We start from the raw sequence: 14,591 nt of genomic DNA, 5'->3' as shown, positions 1-14,591 counted from the left end.
TGTTCAATCCAATCCATAGCATTGTTGTCATTATTGTTGTCAGTAACTATCGTTCTTCGTGCCCCATCCCCCAGAAAAAGAAAGAAGCCTGTAGTTTTCTCCGTATCCTCGTCCCTGTTGCTTGCAACTTCTTGTCCGCACCTTTGAACGTGGCTAATAGGAAAGAGTATCCAGTTCGTGTAAAAAAAAAGTACGTCTCATAAAAATGCGCATCAGTTTCGGCTATTTAATGGAATAGGAGATACCAAAGTCTTTGGTAAGAAGACTTCCATTCTTGCTGTTGATTCCACAGTTCATTCATCTTCACTTTCCTCATTTCCTTTGCGATTCCACACTTTTATATGCTCGTTTGAAAAATGGCGGCTCTCAACTCCTCGTACAACCATGACCACCAATTGACTTCGCCACCGCCACCTACCACTTGTTCAATTGGGACCTCACACACTGCATTACCAGGCGCCTTCAACGCGACTAGTCCCCCCGATCCCGCTCAGCATTACCACATCGACCGCGATACACCGCGCCGAAGTAGGTGCCCTGCTCAGCGATAAATCTTTCTTTGCAAGTGGACATATTAAAAGGATCTCCCTCGCGCTCGCCGTTATATACTTTTTTTTCTTTCATATTTTATTTTTTTGCTGTGTGCTACACACAGCACCTTGTCGCCCTCCCAATTTGCGTCGTAACAATGCCGCTGTGCCCTGGAGCGCGATTTGCGCATACCAAAAGCCTCCACGCAAGTACACAGTCGGTGGCCACTCAACTGCCCTCATATCCTTACCATCAAACTATTCGTCAACCACTAGTGCATCCTCATCGTGAGCAATTCCAGGGACCACGAACTCCTGCAGGTATGCGGAAAAGTGCTGTACCTTTATTTTTCCATTATTATTATTTTTCCTTAAAAAGCACTTGCTTCCTTTTTTTACTTACTCACTAATTACACTAACTACACGAATAGATACCCCTTGGCGCCCTCAACAGACAATTCCAGGCATGGAGAGACCCAAGATCGACGTTCTAGAGCTGGCCGGCAAGCAAATGTTGCCGCTCGAGCCCCGCTCGATTCTGGAGCTGACCTTGGACAGTGCCACATCAATACCCATGACTGAATTTCCAAGTATTGTGGAAATTCTGCGGTTCAGAGGCATGGTCGATCCGGACGCGACCGCTTTCTCGGCTGTCGATAGTAAGGGGCATGAGACTGGATCCTGGACATGGGAAACGATCTACGGTCGAGCGGAGAAGATTAGTCAGGCGATTGTAAAAAACGCACACTTACGCCTGGGCGCACGCGTCGGGCTCGTGTTTCGGAAAGCAGAAGTCTTGGACTTTTTGGCGGCATTTTACGGTGTCATGATAGCGGGGATGACCGCAGTGCCGATCAACATGATCGAGGAATTTCAAGAGATGATTTATATCCTCGATCATACAAACATGGAGCTCGCACTCACGACAGAATACAACTACATGGAGCTGACCAAAGACCAGAATATGCACAAAGGTATGGATTGGTTGGAGAAAGTCGTTTGGTGGAAGGCAGATACCTTGGGGAGCAATTGGAGGCCGAGGAATAGAGAAAGGCAGGCTTTGGGGTCGCTGATGGATCAGTGGAAACCGATGGGGTTGGCACTTCCTGATTTGGCGTATATCGAGTTCACAAAGGCACCAAATGGGGAACTCAAGGGCGTTGCTGTTAGTCACAGGACGGTTCTCTCGCAGTGCCAGGTGCTCAACCATGCACTGGACTCTAGTCCGAAGAGGAAAAGAAAGTCGCATGCAGCAGCAACCACAGAACCATCGTCAATACCATCCTCGACAGCAACAATAGGCGCTAATAATGCGTACCAGCAAGGAGAGTCGACATCATTCCCGGCAAGGCTGACCGAGCAGTCTGAAACCACATCCTCCGGGACAGTAATCTCCGACAATACAACCGTGTCCGAGTGCAAGGGAACTGACGTTGTTATGAGCTGGCTGGAACCTCGGCAACAAGTGGGGCTTGTACTAGGAGGACTGCTCGGCGTTTATAGCGGAAGTCATACAGTGTTTGTGCGCAGCGGCATCACAGAGACACTAGGGCTGTGGGAGACATGCGCACATCGATACCAAGTAACTATGGCTGTGGGGGACTATGAGGGCGTTCGGGAGATGATGCATGGTTGCAAAGCGCAGGACGTTCGACCATGCCAGCTTTCTTCTCTGGAGACCTTCTTGATCGACACGATTATGGTCCAGCCATTGGTGAATCGACAGTTTACAAAGAATTTCTTGAAGCCGTTGGGTGTTCCTTCACCCGAAACAGCTGTCGTCCCTATTGCTAGTTTACCGGAGCACGGAGGGATGATCCTGAGTATGAGAGACTCCCTGATGTTCCCCCAAGGTGTCGACCAAATCGATTTTGGGTTCCAATACGGCGTGCCTCTGCATATGGAGCCGGGCAAGGGTGGATCCGAGCCACAACCACGCGCGTGTTCGACGGACGCGGACGCGATCTGTTATTACTTGCTTGACCGAGAAGCGCTGAAATGCAATATCATTAAGGTCGTCGATACTGGCGAGGAGGCAATCAAAGGAGCAACAAAGCGCGGTGTTGTTTTAGTCGGAGCGTTTGGGTATACTATACCGCGAGGTAAGTATCAATGCAAGTGCAGCAGATCATGACGGTGCAGATCCCATATCGTATGCTAACTTTTTTTTTTTGGCGGTACATTATTCCATGTATAACAGCAACCCTCGCCATTGTGGACCCGGACACCACAGCGTTGTGTCAACCCAGCAGAGTTGGTGAGATCTGGATCGACTCTCCGTCAATAGCATTTGGATTCTGGAACCTGCCCCAGCACTCCCAACAACTCTTTCATGCACTGCCGTTGATCATACCTGTTGATACCATGACCCCAGAGATCTATGACCCAGTGCCAGCAGGATTTCTTAGAACAGGACTCCTCGGTGGCCTGATCGAGGGTCGCGTTGTCGTTTTTGGACTTTACGAAGATAGGATCCAACAAGAAGTTCTCCAAGGCCCAGAATCGGCGGAGGAGCGCAAAGTTGTTTACTATAAATACCACTACACGACAGATCTTGCCAACACTGTCATGGAGCGCATCATCGGATTCACTGCTTGGTAAATTTAGATGAATGGTGCGCTCCTTTTGCATATTCCAGCACGTCGTGCTAAAAAACGCCTAAACGCCTCGCTTTGCTTGCTCCATTGCTACCAATAGCGTGACATTTGAGACATATATAAACGACGAGCGCCTGCCTGTGATCTGTGCCGAGACACCACGCCTCCAACGCGACGATCTAGCTAAGCTCGCCGATTTCGTTAAGCAAGCCATGAAGGGTTACCACGGCTTGCGTCCATACTGCATCGCCATTGCACCACCAGGGGCCCTACCTCGTGCCTACAAGAATGGCAGGCGTGTCATCCATCCGGTCCTCTGTCAAAAAATGCTGGAATCAGGTTGGTTGGTGCTATCCCATCTCTGGACTTCAGTTGAGGACACGGTATTCAGCATGGCGGTGGGGGACGACATCATGGGTGGTATCTGGGGTCTGGACGCGCTGACTGCTCGTGAAGTAGAATTGCCGGCGCATACGCGTACGGTCCAGTTCTCTAGCTGCGATCGTCCTCTGGAAGTTCTCGATGATCAGTTCAAAATCAACCTAATGCAGTTCTCGAGCCTTGTGGAATTGCTCGTCTGGCGCTCGATCGTGAATCCAGAGGAGGCTGCTTTTTTGGAACAGAATCAGCAAGGCAAGGATGCCAAGGCGATCACATTCAGGAAGTTCGGCATGAAGGTCGTCAGCATTGCCAGCTATATCGAAAAGCGAGGAGGATTCAAGCCGGGAGACAAAGTTGTGCTGTTGTTCCCGAATGGGGTGGAGTTTGCGGCGACCATATATGCCACCTGGTTATTGGGACTCGTTCCTGTCCCTGTCTCAGTTCCAGAGATGTCAAGGCTGCCTGAGGATATTGTTCTGTTGATGGGACTCCTGACAGAGCTTAGGGTACCGCACTTGATTGGAAACTCCGTTACAGAGGAGGTGATGAAGCAAAAGACGACTATGATCCATATCAAGGCCTGTATCGGCGCCCGCCAGGACGCGATTGTACCCACGGTTTTCAATGTTTCCAAGGCGCCCAAGGTCAACAAAGTCCTTGGCAAGGAATCAGGATACACTTCACCACCAAGAACGTCGTTGGTCAAGACCGCGCCAGCTGTTGTGTACGCGCACTACTCCTCGGATATGAAAAGAACTCTGGTTAAGATTAGCCATGCATCCCTCCTGGCACAGTGTTGCGCGCAAAAGGTCCAGTGTCGGCTCACGAGTGAGAGAACGATCGTATCGTGCTGGAAGGACTTCGTGGGGATCGGGTTATTGCAGGCGTGCGTGCTGGGTGTATATGTAGGCGCGCCCACGCTGTTGATCCAGTATGCAGATTTCTTGGCGACGCCTCAGATCTACCTGGAGACGATTGCGAAATATGAAGGTATACATTGTTGTACCATGTTGGGGTTACTACAGCCTGGATATACACTCATATAGATCCATGAAATTTTATTTCTTCTACTCCCGACGCTTTTATAGCCAAGGATGCTTTACTCGATTACGCGATGGTCGAGCGGGCCTTCGCAGCGCTCGACCGACAGAGATCACCGCCCACCCTCAAGCTATGCTCTGTTCGCAATTTTCTTATCAGTATGGAAGGGAGACCTCGCACAGAGGCTCAGCAAGCACTCGAGCGACGGTTATGTGGTACATCGCCACACGACCCAGCAGGTTTCCATATAGCCAGAACGCATATTAGCGGAATGTTTGGACATATGTCGAACCCAATGGTGACGACAAGGTCCTACATGAATATTGAGCCTGTGCGGCTGCACTTGTCGCTGAAGAGTCTTCGTCGAGGCGTTGTTGAGGTCACGACAGAAAAAGACGATCCAATGGGGATCTGGGTGGAGGACAGCGGCACTGTAAGTTAATGTTGTTACAACTGCCATCAATTATTCTTTCAAGTCACTAATTGACATTATCTCTCATATTTCAGCCTGTATGCGGAACGACCGTGGCGATCGTGAACCCAGAAACTCGGGAACTTTGTCTATCAGGCGAGATTGGTGAAATTTGGGTTTCATCCGAGGCGAACGTGCAAGCCTATATCACCTCGCCCTTGGTCATCGAGGCCGACTCGGCCTCTTCCTCTGCTATACTGAGCATTAATGCGAGCCAGTTCAATGCTGCGATCGCACATGGAGTTTCTGCGAACAGCGGCCTCAGCAGTCTTGGCTACGGCCTTACTCAGGATGGCAGGATGGGACCTGGGATGGGCTTCGTTCGCACGGGCGAGATTGGATTCTTGCACAACTATGCGCACGAGAACTTTAATGGGGGCTGCGCGACTACGCTTCTGTTTGTACTGGGAGCGATCGGAGAGACGTTCGAGATCAATGGGCTGATACATTTCCCGATAGATGTCGAGACGACGATCGAGAAGGCGCATCCTATTATTATGCCCAGTGGATGGTAAGCAGCGGAAACATGATTCATCGTTGTAAAGGTATTCGACTTAAACACATGGGAAAGATTGAGTGCTAACAATTGGCATTTATTTTTTTGTTGTGTTCTCTAGTATCGTGTTCCAAGTAGATCAAGCTGTGGTCTGCGTGATAGAAGTGCGACAAACGGACGCCTCGATTATCAATCTGGTATTCACTGTCATGAACCAGGTCCTGAAGAAGCACCAATTCATGCCGGACGCAATTGCCATCGTTAAGGAAGGGGTTCTCGCAAAGAACCGATACGGCGAGAAGCAGCGTGGCAAGATGCTGTCCCACTTCATGGGCGCGAAAATGTATGCAACCTTTTTGTTTATTCTATTGGTTTACATGGTCGCCATAGCATAGCTAAAAACTAACCGCACCTTTCTTTTTCTTTCTCGCTCAGGCCCCTGCTTTACATTCACTACCCTCATGGATCACAGCCGCGGTCTATACCAGAACAGATACAGCCGCTTCCTGCGGGACCTAATGGCATCGTCGTAACGTATTCGGCTACTAGTAGTCCTACCGAGTCATTCGCCTCCCACACAACGTCCGCGTCCTTGACCCCATCGTCCCCGCAAGGTAATTGCAAAAAGAAGCCAGGATCTTTGCGCTCGAATCATTCTGTGATCTCGGTGACTGGGTCCATGCGGTCTGTTCGCTCAGTCGGCTCCTTTATTGGATCCATATTCAAATCCTCAAAGAAGGATAAGGTCGGAAGCGACCAGAAGGTTCCAGGGACGGGTCGTGCTGTGAAAGTATCGGGCGTGAAGGAGGCCCAGGACTCTATACCCGAGTCTGGGTTGGAGTCCTTGTCTGCGTCCCCAACGGGTTCGCAGTCCATGTTAGGCCCGTCAAATGGGCCCGCTTCAAAGGCGCCGGCCACCATCTATACCTAGGCAAGTCGAGCGAGATAAACACGGATTAACAGCCATGTGTGCGTAGCCGCACATCGGTTCTTGAACCACATCTTTTTGAACAGGATCTACAGCGCAGGATCAATAGATAGTCTATCGGCTCATTAGCGATGGATGCGAAATAAAATCTGTCATTACTCCCTCGCGTGTGCAAACATTTTCCCTTGTCCCTGCTTTACAAAAGACCTCCTGCAGGACATCTTGAATGTACAAGAAAAAAAAAAAAAGGTTGTACTTGGCCTCGAACTTTGTTACAAACGAGCCTTTGGGGAATACTGGCTGTGATTGCGCTGTACAACAACAACGTTCTCTCTGAACAATGTAAGTCGAGTCGCTGTCTTAATCACTTATTCTCATTGATGCCAGGTATATGTTATCAATTGAGCGCACTCCTATTTATTCCTTTGTTTAATACTCAAATATCGACAACAAATTACCCGGTGAAACAAGAGTGCGAGAAGAGATTCGCTTTCGAGTTGATGAGAGATGAGAAATTGATCAGCGTGAGAGGGAAAAAAAGAGACGTTCAGGTTGTTCCAAAACTACGTACGATACTTCAGATTCGTAATTCAAATTAAGATAGAAGTGAAGCTGAAGACGGAAATGCAGTTGAAAACGAAGATGAACTGAAGGAAGACGACGCGTAAGGAGCGTGGAGTACGTAGCGTCACTCCATCCTTTTGTTTGGGGTCATTACCATGAATGTTTGAACCAGCCATACTTAATTAACACTATCTTGCCAGGTGGTAGTTGTTAGAAGGGTGCCCTTAAATGGAGTACGCACCTACTGATCGTAGGCATCAAAGTGATGTTGCCTGAATAATGGGTTTGCACAACTGGTTATTTAAGTGCGTCTGTCAACCATCATTGTAGGACTACCAAGTTGTTTGTAGCAGGTTTGTTCTGGGATACCACTGATGAGTCCCTTCGTGATCACTTCAAGCGCCTCGGTACCATTGTCGAGGCTACAGTCGTCAGGGACCGTATCTCTGGTACGCTACTTAGAGATTATCGCATTACTGTCTTTTGTGCCTCATTTTTTTAATGACTATAAGCATATTCTGGCACTCCTGAATCTGTATTAGGTCGCTCCCGTGGCTTCGGTTTTGTCACTTATGCTGACAGCGTTTCTGCTGAAGACGCCATCAGAGAGCTGAACGACACGGATTTTAAGACTCGCAGGATCAAGGTTGACCGCGTCACCGAGCGTTGCAATGATAACCGCGTTAATTTCGGCAGTAACAGCGGACCCCATACCAACCAGGGAAGCGGATATGGCGGTAGGCCATGATCCATCCCCGCGCTTTCGGTATTTTGTAGATAGGAGCAACTGATGACGCCTCTTTACCTTTTATGAACCGCAATAGGCCAGCAAAGTCGCTTCGATGGTGGCCGGACCCGCCAGTAAGTGTGCTGGCCCCACCCGCTATTGTCAACTCTTCATGAGAGTACTGTACAGAACTAGGATCTTATTTATCTTATCATTACAAGCAACACTGAAAACCATTCCTCCAAACAAGTTCTATGACAGAAAAAAACCGAGCAGCTCCTCTTTCATGTATTTGTACCTTTTGGCATTCCCTTCTTCCTTTTCTTTGCGCATCGTATCCTCAAGTATTCCTCTAAACGTCTCGCAAAAACCGTCTCCTATTTCCAAGTCCCGAGAAAGAAGAATGGGCGAAAGATAATAAATCTGATGACAGACCGGATATCAGACTCACCATCTTGCTCGTCATTTACATGTGTTTCGATATTCTCAGCACAGCACAGCACAGCACAACAGATACGCGCGAGTTCTCTATATTCGCTCCAATGCACTATATATATATATATACATCCAAAATAGCCTCTGTCTCTATGGCAAGCGTAAGAACATTCTTGTTATCATGGCTCCTTACACAAGGATGCTACCATGTGCTTAATCTCTGTCAGCTCCATATGTAGGTCCTCCACTCGCTTTTCTATCTTTTCCTGCTTTTCAATCAGATCCCTCTTCAGTTCCTGGATCATCTGCTGATGCTGTTCCAACAGTGTATCCTCAGACGCGTTCGCTTCGCGCATGATCATAGACGAGGCGGCTGTAACGTTCTTGGCGGGCGCGCCTTGTCCAAACAGTCGATGGGTGGCATCGCCTCTTCCAGAGTCCTGGCCTTTCTTGTTGAGATGTTTGGCTCTGTAATCCTTCTGTTGTTGAAGAGTCGCAGAGTAGTAAATTTCCTTCGGGAACCAGTTATGTGCCTCTCTGAAACCTATCAGTTGAAGAAAGAGGTCTATGAACAGCTCAAATCCTCAAAGTGGCGGTGAAAAACGAGAAGGAAGGGATTAAGAAGTACCTGGAATATGGTGGCTCATATTCTCCGCAGCCTCGACGTATCTCAGCCTGTTCTCGATCCAGACCAAGTACCATGTTTCGTCGCCGGCACCAAAGGCCACGTTGATCAGTGCTATAGAAATAATTAAGTGGAATCAGTCAACACGATATACGGTTAGCGCTTTGTCGTCCTCAGGTCTCTTCGCTCCCTTCAAGGACTTACCTATGAGAACGTTCAGCAAGAGAATGGTCGTAAAGAAGAAATAGATAATCATCATGATATGGAATGCATAGTTATCGGAATTGAAATCGTCGCTGATCGGATCCCAGATACCGCCCTGAAGGACATATTGTACGCGAAAGAGAAGGAAAAGTGCTTTAGAGGACTTTTAGCACGGACGCCAGAACAGTGGATCCTATTTGGCTGTTTCATATACATACCATGAAAAAATATGTGGATGAGATGGCTCTGAAGAAGTTTTTGGAGAGAGCAACATCGTCAAATGCACAAGAGCCGGCAGGACATCCATGAAGCAGGTGAAGGATCGCAATCGTGAAGGCCAGTATACCCGTTGTGAAGACGACAAAGAAAACCCGGATCTCACCAATACAGCGGATGATGATGGTGACAAAATGGCAAACGCTCTTGTTGATCCTTAGCTCAAACAGCTAGTCAAGAGAGATACAGTCCGGTTCGAGCGTTAGAAAGGCAAGAAAGAAAGAAAAGTGCGGTGGAGGACTTGCGCGGTAATATGCTTAACCCTTACACAGTGTAGGAATATGAACAAAACAGAGAAACTGAGGGTCGCTTTGTTGCCGTTCGGATCCTCATTGACGATGTTGACGATTTGGCATGCACTGGCTGCCAGCGGTAGCGCGTATGTGACGAGGTCGACTATGTTGTATGGGGACCTACACCAGCCATAAAGCGAGAGTCAGTTGGGAGTTCCATAAAACGGACATAAAGAGCCGATGCAAAGTATCCGAGACTCACGAAATATAGCGGCGCGGGCTATGGAAAAGTTGAATCAATTCGAGCCAGAGGAAGACGGTGGCCATGACAATGATGGCGATAAAGACGCCAGTGAGCGAGGTCTGATATTCTTGGTATACCTGCATGAACACCGCTACCAGCACCAAGAGATAATAGATGCACTGCCACAAGAAGCGCATCAGCCAGTGGATATAGCCGATCGTGTTCCTGCACAAAGAAAATATGAAATAAAAAAAGAGAGTCAAGGAACCTCCCAGAGAACACCTCAGCCATGCACTAGCGGGCTTACCATTTGTACTCAACCAGAGCTGCGATGGCAGGGTTATCCAGCATCTGGAGTGAGAAATCGTGGCACTCTACAGCAACAGCGGACTTGAGTGTGCACTTCAGCAAGATGACATGGAAGAGCGTCCGGATCCATGATTGCGGCACCCGAGCCCTGCTCTTGATCTTGGCGATCGACGGTCGCAGGTCCGGCTTATCCTCCGGAGCGCACCACAACATGCTGAACGAGGCAACGAACAAGTCGCGGGTGAAATTGTCGTTCTGAGGGTCGTGAGAGGTGGTTGATGGATTCAGGTCCAGCTGCAAGACAGGATCCCCGCATTCATACAGCGGCTTTGTGCTGTGTTCCCAAAAGCGTAGCCGGAACTCTGGAGGGTGTGCTATGATGTGATGATCCACGATATGGGAGCGTTCATTGACCGGGATATATGCCAGCTTTCGGAGAGTGCTGTGCGCAAGATCGGTGTGAAGATCCTGCTGGGCAATAAGCTCGTGCAGGGGTTCCATGATCGGCGATGTGAAGTGGATGTCACGCTCCTTTTCCTTCTTGGCTTGCCGTGTACAATAGCTGATCATAATCTGGACGAGATCAATCGCGCGTGGTACTGTCTTGCTCCGCTTCATAAGGATTGAGATGGGGTTTGTTTCCTTGTTCAGATCAGGTCTTGGAACCCACCGGCAGTATGAGGACTCAAAAAAGGCCTTTAGAAACTTGGCATAGTGGTCATGGTTCTTCTGGCTGACTGCCTGGCATATCTTGACAAGGACGCTGGAGGCTAGGTTATGCGGGTCTGGATAGCTGTTAATGTGCTGACCGACGTACAGAAGGACTGCCTGCTGGAAAATCTCGTCGTCTGCACGGAACATCTCGACCAGGACTAGGATGCCGTCTAGAAACGCCATCGGATTACTGCTGAACGCATTGTGATGGTGCAGTCGGAAGGCGTCCATGGGAACCTCCTCGTAGTACTCATTCAGGGAAAGAGTTTGGAGAAAGGCGACATCGTGTGTGCACCTCGCAGTTCCTGTGGTGTACCACTGCTGCTCAAACGAGACTTCGAAAGGCATCGGCTGAGCCCACCATGTCGACAGCAGCGTGAAATCGCTATCCAGTGTCGTGGGTAGGCTCCAGACCATCACGAAAAGACAGTTGTACACGATCATTCGTTGAGATGTCTCTTGAAAAAAGCCCTTGAACTGAAGCCAGTGAGGCTCTGCGATAGCGGCTGCAGGAATTGTAAGCCCCATCCTTGATCGTCCACGCTTGTCTGAGACTAACACAGAAAGTGATTGCGGTTCCGGACCATCAGTCCAGTCCTGGCTGCGAGCGTTGTGGAACCTCAGTTCGAATGTCAATCCTGAGGCGGAAGTGAACTCATTCTCGCCTTGAGGCGTCTCTGAGTGAATAACCATATTTGGGGACAGCTCCTTGTAACATGTCTCGTCGCATAGCTCCCTCGGACGCGTATATGGCTGCACGACGGTATCCAGCACTCGGATTAAGTCAATTTTGGATCCATGTGCTGTATAAAGGGTCAAGCCGTGATTGTCCATGTGCTTCTGCCTGCCTTCCTTGTAAGGCATGGGGATAGATAATATGTCTTCTACTGAAAGACTTGTTGCGTCCATGATCGCGCCTATTTCACCTCGCCCGTAACTCTTGTCCGCGAACGTAGACACGATGACTTTTTCGTCGTTATGAGCGAACGCAGCGTTTGACCCGATCTCATCTACAGAGGCGATTGCCGTGGCTGACTTTGTCCAACGCGTCGTGATGACCCCACTGTGGCTAACCACCATCATCGAGCCATCGTTCGAAAACCGCACCCTGCTGCTACTACCGAGCGCCATATGGGAAACGACCAACCCAGTCTCCAGGTCATAAACCAGGATTGTGTTGGTGGAACTGCTGCAAGCAAAGTATCTTCCATTCAGTCCAGAGATCAGCTTTTTACGACTGTAGATGGAATCGGGTTTGAAGAGGGCAATGGTTTGAAGATGTTGCCAGGAACCAAAGACACCGTATATTTTGACGGAGAAAATGTCGCATGTAATAAACAGTTCATCCCGGGCGTCTTGATTGTTCGTGGTCGCTATGTGGAACTTCCCATAGCCGCAAAGTCCCTTAAGTCCTTCGGGAAGATGTTCGTCCGGCATAGGCAAGAAGGAATTTGGCTGTCCGGAGGTGATCTTCTTCTCCGAAGGATGCGAAGAATCCTTGTGGTACACGTAGATGCTTGTGGTTCGTGCCAAGTGCATATCGTCCTCTGCTATCACCGCAACGTTTGACGCATCCCAGGACAGAGACACCATCATTGGGTCCAAGGACTTTAGTCCAGATATCAGCAATGGCATTTGGATCTGCGCAGACAATTTCGGTTGAGTGGACGAAATTTGCTTGGTGTCCACATCAATGTGGACCAGAGCAGTCGGATTATTATCCAAGCTGAGTTTCCAGAGATCCAATTGAAGGCATTTGTCCATCTTACTCAACGTCGATAAATGAGAGCCATCCCCTGACAGAGAGTAGGATATGATCCTTCGGGGGCTTTTTGGTATTGGGATGGAGTCATCATCAAGGTCACCCACTGTTTGACCAACGTCAATTGACCAGAGAAAGGGACGGTGTACGATGAAGTTCGGATCTAATAAAGAATGAGGACAGTTATCAATATATGTAGTGCATAGGCCAGAAATATACGTTTGCTCACTGTTCAGAATCTGAATGTTTCTCTTACCGTTACCATGATTTGATAGTTGCATGGCGTGAAGTTCCATGAAAGAAAGATCAATGTATCCTGGGGTTGCTTTCATTTTGGGCGACACCCTGATTTCCATGTCAACAACGAGGAGCTTTAATGCTGAGCTTCCATTCCTCTCGTATTGCCGATGGAGCTGCCACCTCAGAATCCCTGATCCACGATTCGCTATTCAAACAGCAAGAATTCATTCATGAGCATGCAACCTAAATTCGCCTGACTCCTCCCGTTTCGTGGTGTCCTATAGCGTCGACCTACACAATCTCTCGAGTTCCTGTCTTGTCGCAATCTAAAATGAATTATGACGATACTCGCTGTTAGTCGCCATGAGTCCATATGAGCATATATACTTTCAAACAGCAGGTTTTAAGATGCTTGGATAGCCTACCTCGAGTGGGCTATAGAAATGTGAATCATGACTGTAACAGAAGGCGATGGATTCGATACATTCCATATTTAGATTCGCCGTCGAAAGTCCAAGAACGATGTTGTAGATTCCAGCCTTCAATCCTTTCGTGTTGCCATCCCACTACATTTAAACAGGACCATTATGTTAGCATTGTGAAGATATAATCATACGCTTCGATCGAAGCAAGAAGTTGCTGAACATACACGAGCGAATCGGTGGGACGCATTTATTCGAACAGGCGGCTGCTGCCTAAGTTGTAAAATTGAGGTCAGCTTGCTGTCTTTTATTACAAAAGTACGCATTACCGAGTTTCTCTTTAGAATGCTTACTCTTTCGTGCCGATGAATACGGACTCGTCTGCAGAAAATTTGGTTTCGTCCTGCTTGAAGTAGACCTTTAATGCTAATAACCATTGGACAGTATATCTCAGTATGAGCGGCCACAGTTAAAAAGAGACAGCTGTCTTTTTGTGATTTACATACAGGGCTCGCTCTCAGTTATAGGAGTCTTTTCTTGGAGACTTCCTTGCTGAAGGTTATGGATATCCGCGGTCTTATCTAGCTGCGACACCGAGTCATTTGTGCTGTTTGCAATCACACTCTCCTGGCTATTGACCTGCACAGTGTCACTCGTATTTGATGTGGGCTCCAGTGTCTTTGGTTGAATGTTGGAGGTGCCCTCAGGAATCTCCACAATATAATCGTCTGGCATTACAGGGGGTGTCTACATAAATTACTAGTATCAAAGGAAAACGCTGGTGCTGATGCGAGTGGTATCAGAAAGGGACGCAAGGAATGTCAAAAATGAATGCCGGCGGTACTAAGGAGGATGGATGCAAGATGAGAGAAAAAAAAAAGAAAAAAAAAACTTGCTTCCAAGGTATAAGAACATCGCTCTCGGTTTTCGAACGGGAGGCGGGATGTGTCTGTGCAACATTGGGCAATTGATTCTGCCTTCAGGACCCATGGCCATACAGCACTGAAGACAGCCATTTGGAAGTACAGACGGCGCACAGAGGGTACATTTTTGATCTACCAGAAGTGAGGATGAAGAAGGCTAGGGGGTCTGAAGTAGAGACCTGGCCCGCACGATGAAAACTGGGGTCCTAACATCCGTGCGAGATCGTCTCAACGAGCTTTCTCTCGGGGAGAGGAAGTATCCTTGGAACCCTCATCAGCCTCTGAGAAACAGTGTACCGATGAACGATTCGCAGCAGTAGCAGCATTCTAGGGCTGAAAGGTGTGGGGATGAGAACAAGGGGCGTTTTTTGCTGCCGATCCTTTCTACTCCCAGGTACCCCCGCTCGTAAAATTGCAATTGCTTAAAAGAGCACCTTCACTCAGCAGATCGAGGCCATAATGCAAGTT

At 48.6% G+C, this 14,591-nt stretch overlaps 4 protein-coding genes across 4 annotated transcripts; 2 read left to right on the top strand and 2 right to left on the bottom strand.

The window, feature by feature from the left end:
• Positions 1-275: 275 nt before the first annotated feature.
• BC939DRAFT_457020 (uncharacterized protein) lies at positions 276-7,039 on the top strand. Its single transcript, XM_051556418.1, has 10 exons — positions 276-528; positions 807-851; positions 962-2,632; positions 2,731-3,127; positions 3,228-4,498; positions 4,597-4,982; positions 5,057-5,532; positions 5,639-5,860; positions 5,953-6,441; positions 6,901-7,039. The coding sequence occupies exons 1-10, from the start codon at positions 357-359 to the stop codon at positions 6,908-6,910; spliced, it is 5,139 nt and encodes a 1,712-aa protein (XP_051410396.1). The 5' UTR covers positions 276-356; the 3' UTR covers positions 6,911-7,039.
• Positions 7,040-7,343: 304 nt separating this feature from the next.
• On the top strand, positions 7,344-7,757 carry BC939DRAFT_399144 (putative glycine-rich RNA-binding protein 2, mitochondrial precursor; the record flags this gene model as incomplete). Its single annotated transcript, XM_051552459.1, has 2 exons — positions 7,344-7,458; positions 7,552-7,757. Coding segments are annotated over 2 exons (321 nt in total), but the record flags the coding sequence as incomplete, so codon positions are not given.
• Positions 7,758-9,364: 1,607 nt separating this feature from the next.
• On the bottom strand, positions 9,365-12,975 carry BC939DRAFT_217958 (uncharacterized protein). Its single transcript, XM_051550751.1, has 6 exons — positions 12,795-12,975; positions 10,061-12,701; positions 9,891-9,978; positions 9,772-9,789; positions 9,545-9,689; positions 9,365-9,446 (listed from the first exon to the last, which is right to left on the bottom strand). The coding sequence occupies exons 1-5, from the start codon at positions 12,892-12,894 to the stop codon at positions 9,606-9,608; spliced, it is 2,931 nt and encodes a 976-aa protein (XP_051410394.1). The 5' UTR covers positions 12,895-12,975; the 3' UTR covers positions 9,365-9,446; positions 9,545-9,605.
• Positions 12,976-14,114, bottom strand: BC939DRAFT_217952 (uncharacterized protein). Its single transcript, XM_051550750.1, has 5 exons — positions 13,707-14,114; positions 13,554-13,626; positions 13,428-13,473; positions 13,204-13,344; positions 12,976-13,104 (listed from the first exon to the last, which is right to left on the bottom strand). The coding sequence occupies exons 1-5, from the start codon at positions 13,933-13,935 to the stop codon at positions 13,057-13,059; spliced, it is 537 nt and encodes a 178-aa protein (XP_051410393.1). The 5' UTR covers positions 13,936-14,114; the 3' UTR covers positions 12,976-13,056.
• Between the last annotated feature and the right edge of the window lie 477 nt (positions 14,115-14,591).

This window comes from Gamsiella multidivaricata, assembly GCF_025024155.1.
Source record: "Gamsiella multidivaricata strain RSA 2152 chromosome Unknown BC939scaffold_49, whole genome shotgun sequence".
NCBI classification, from domain to species: domain Eukaryota; kingdom Fungi; phylum Mortierellomycota; class Mortierellomycetes; order Mortierellales; family Mortierellaceae; genus Gamsiella; species Gamsiella multidivaricata.
The sequence above is the reverse complement of the archived record's forward strand: the minus strand, read 5'-3'. Positions and strand labels throughout refer to the sequence as shown.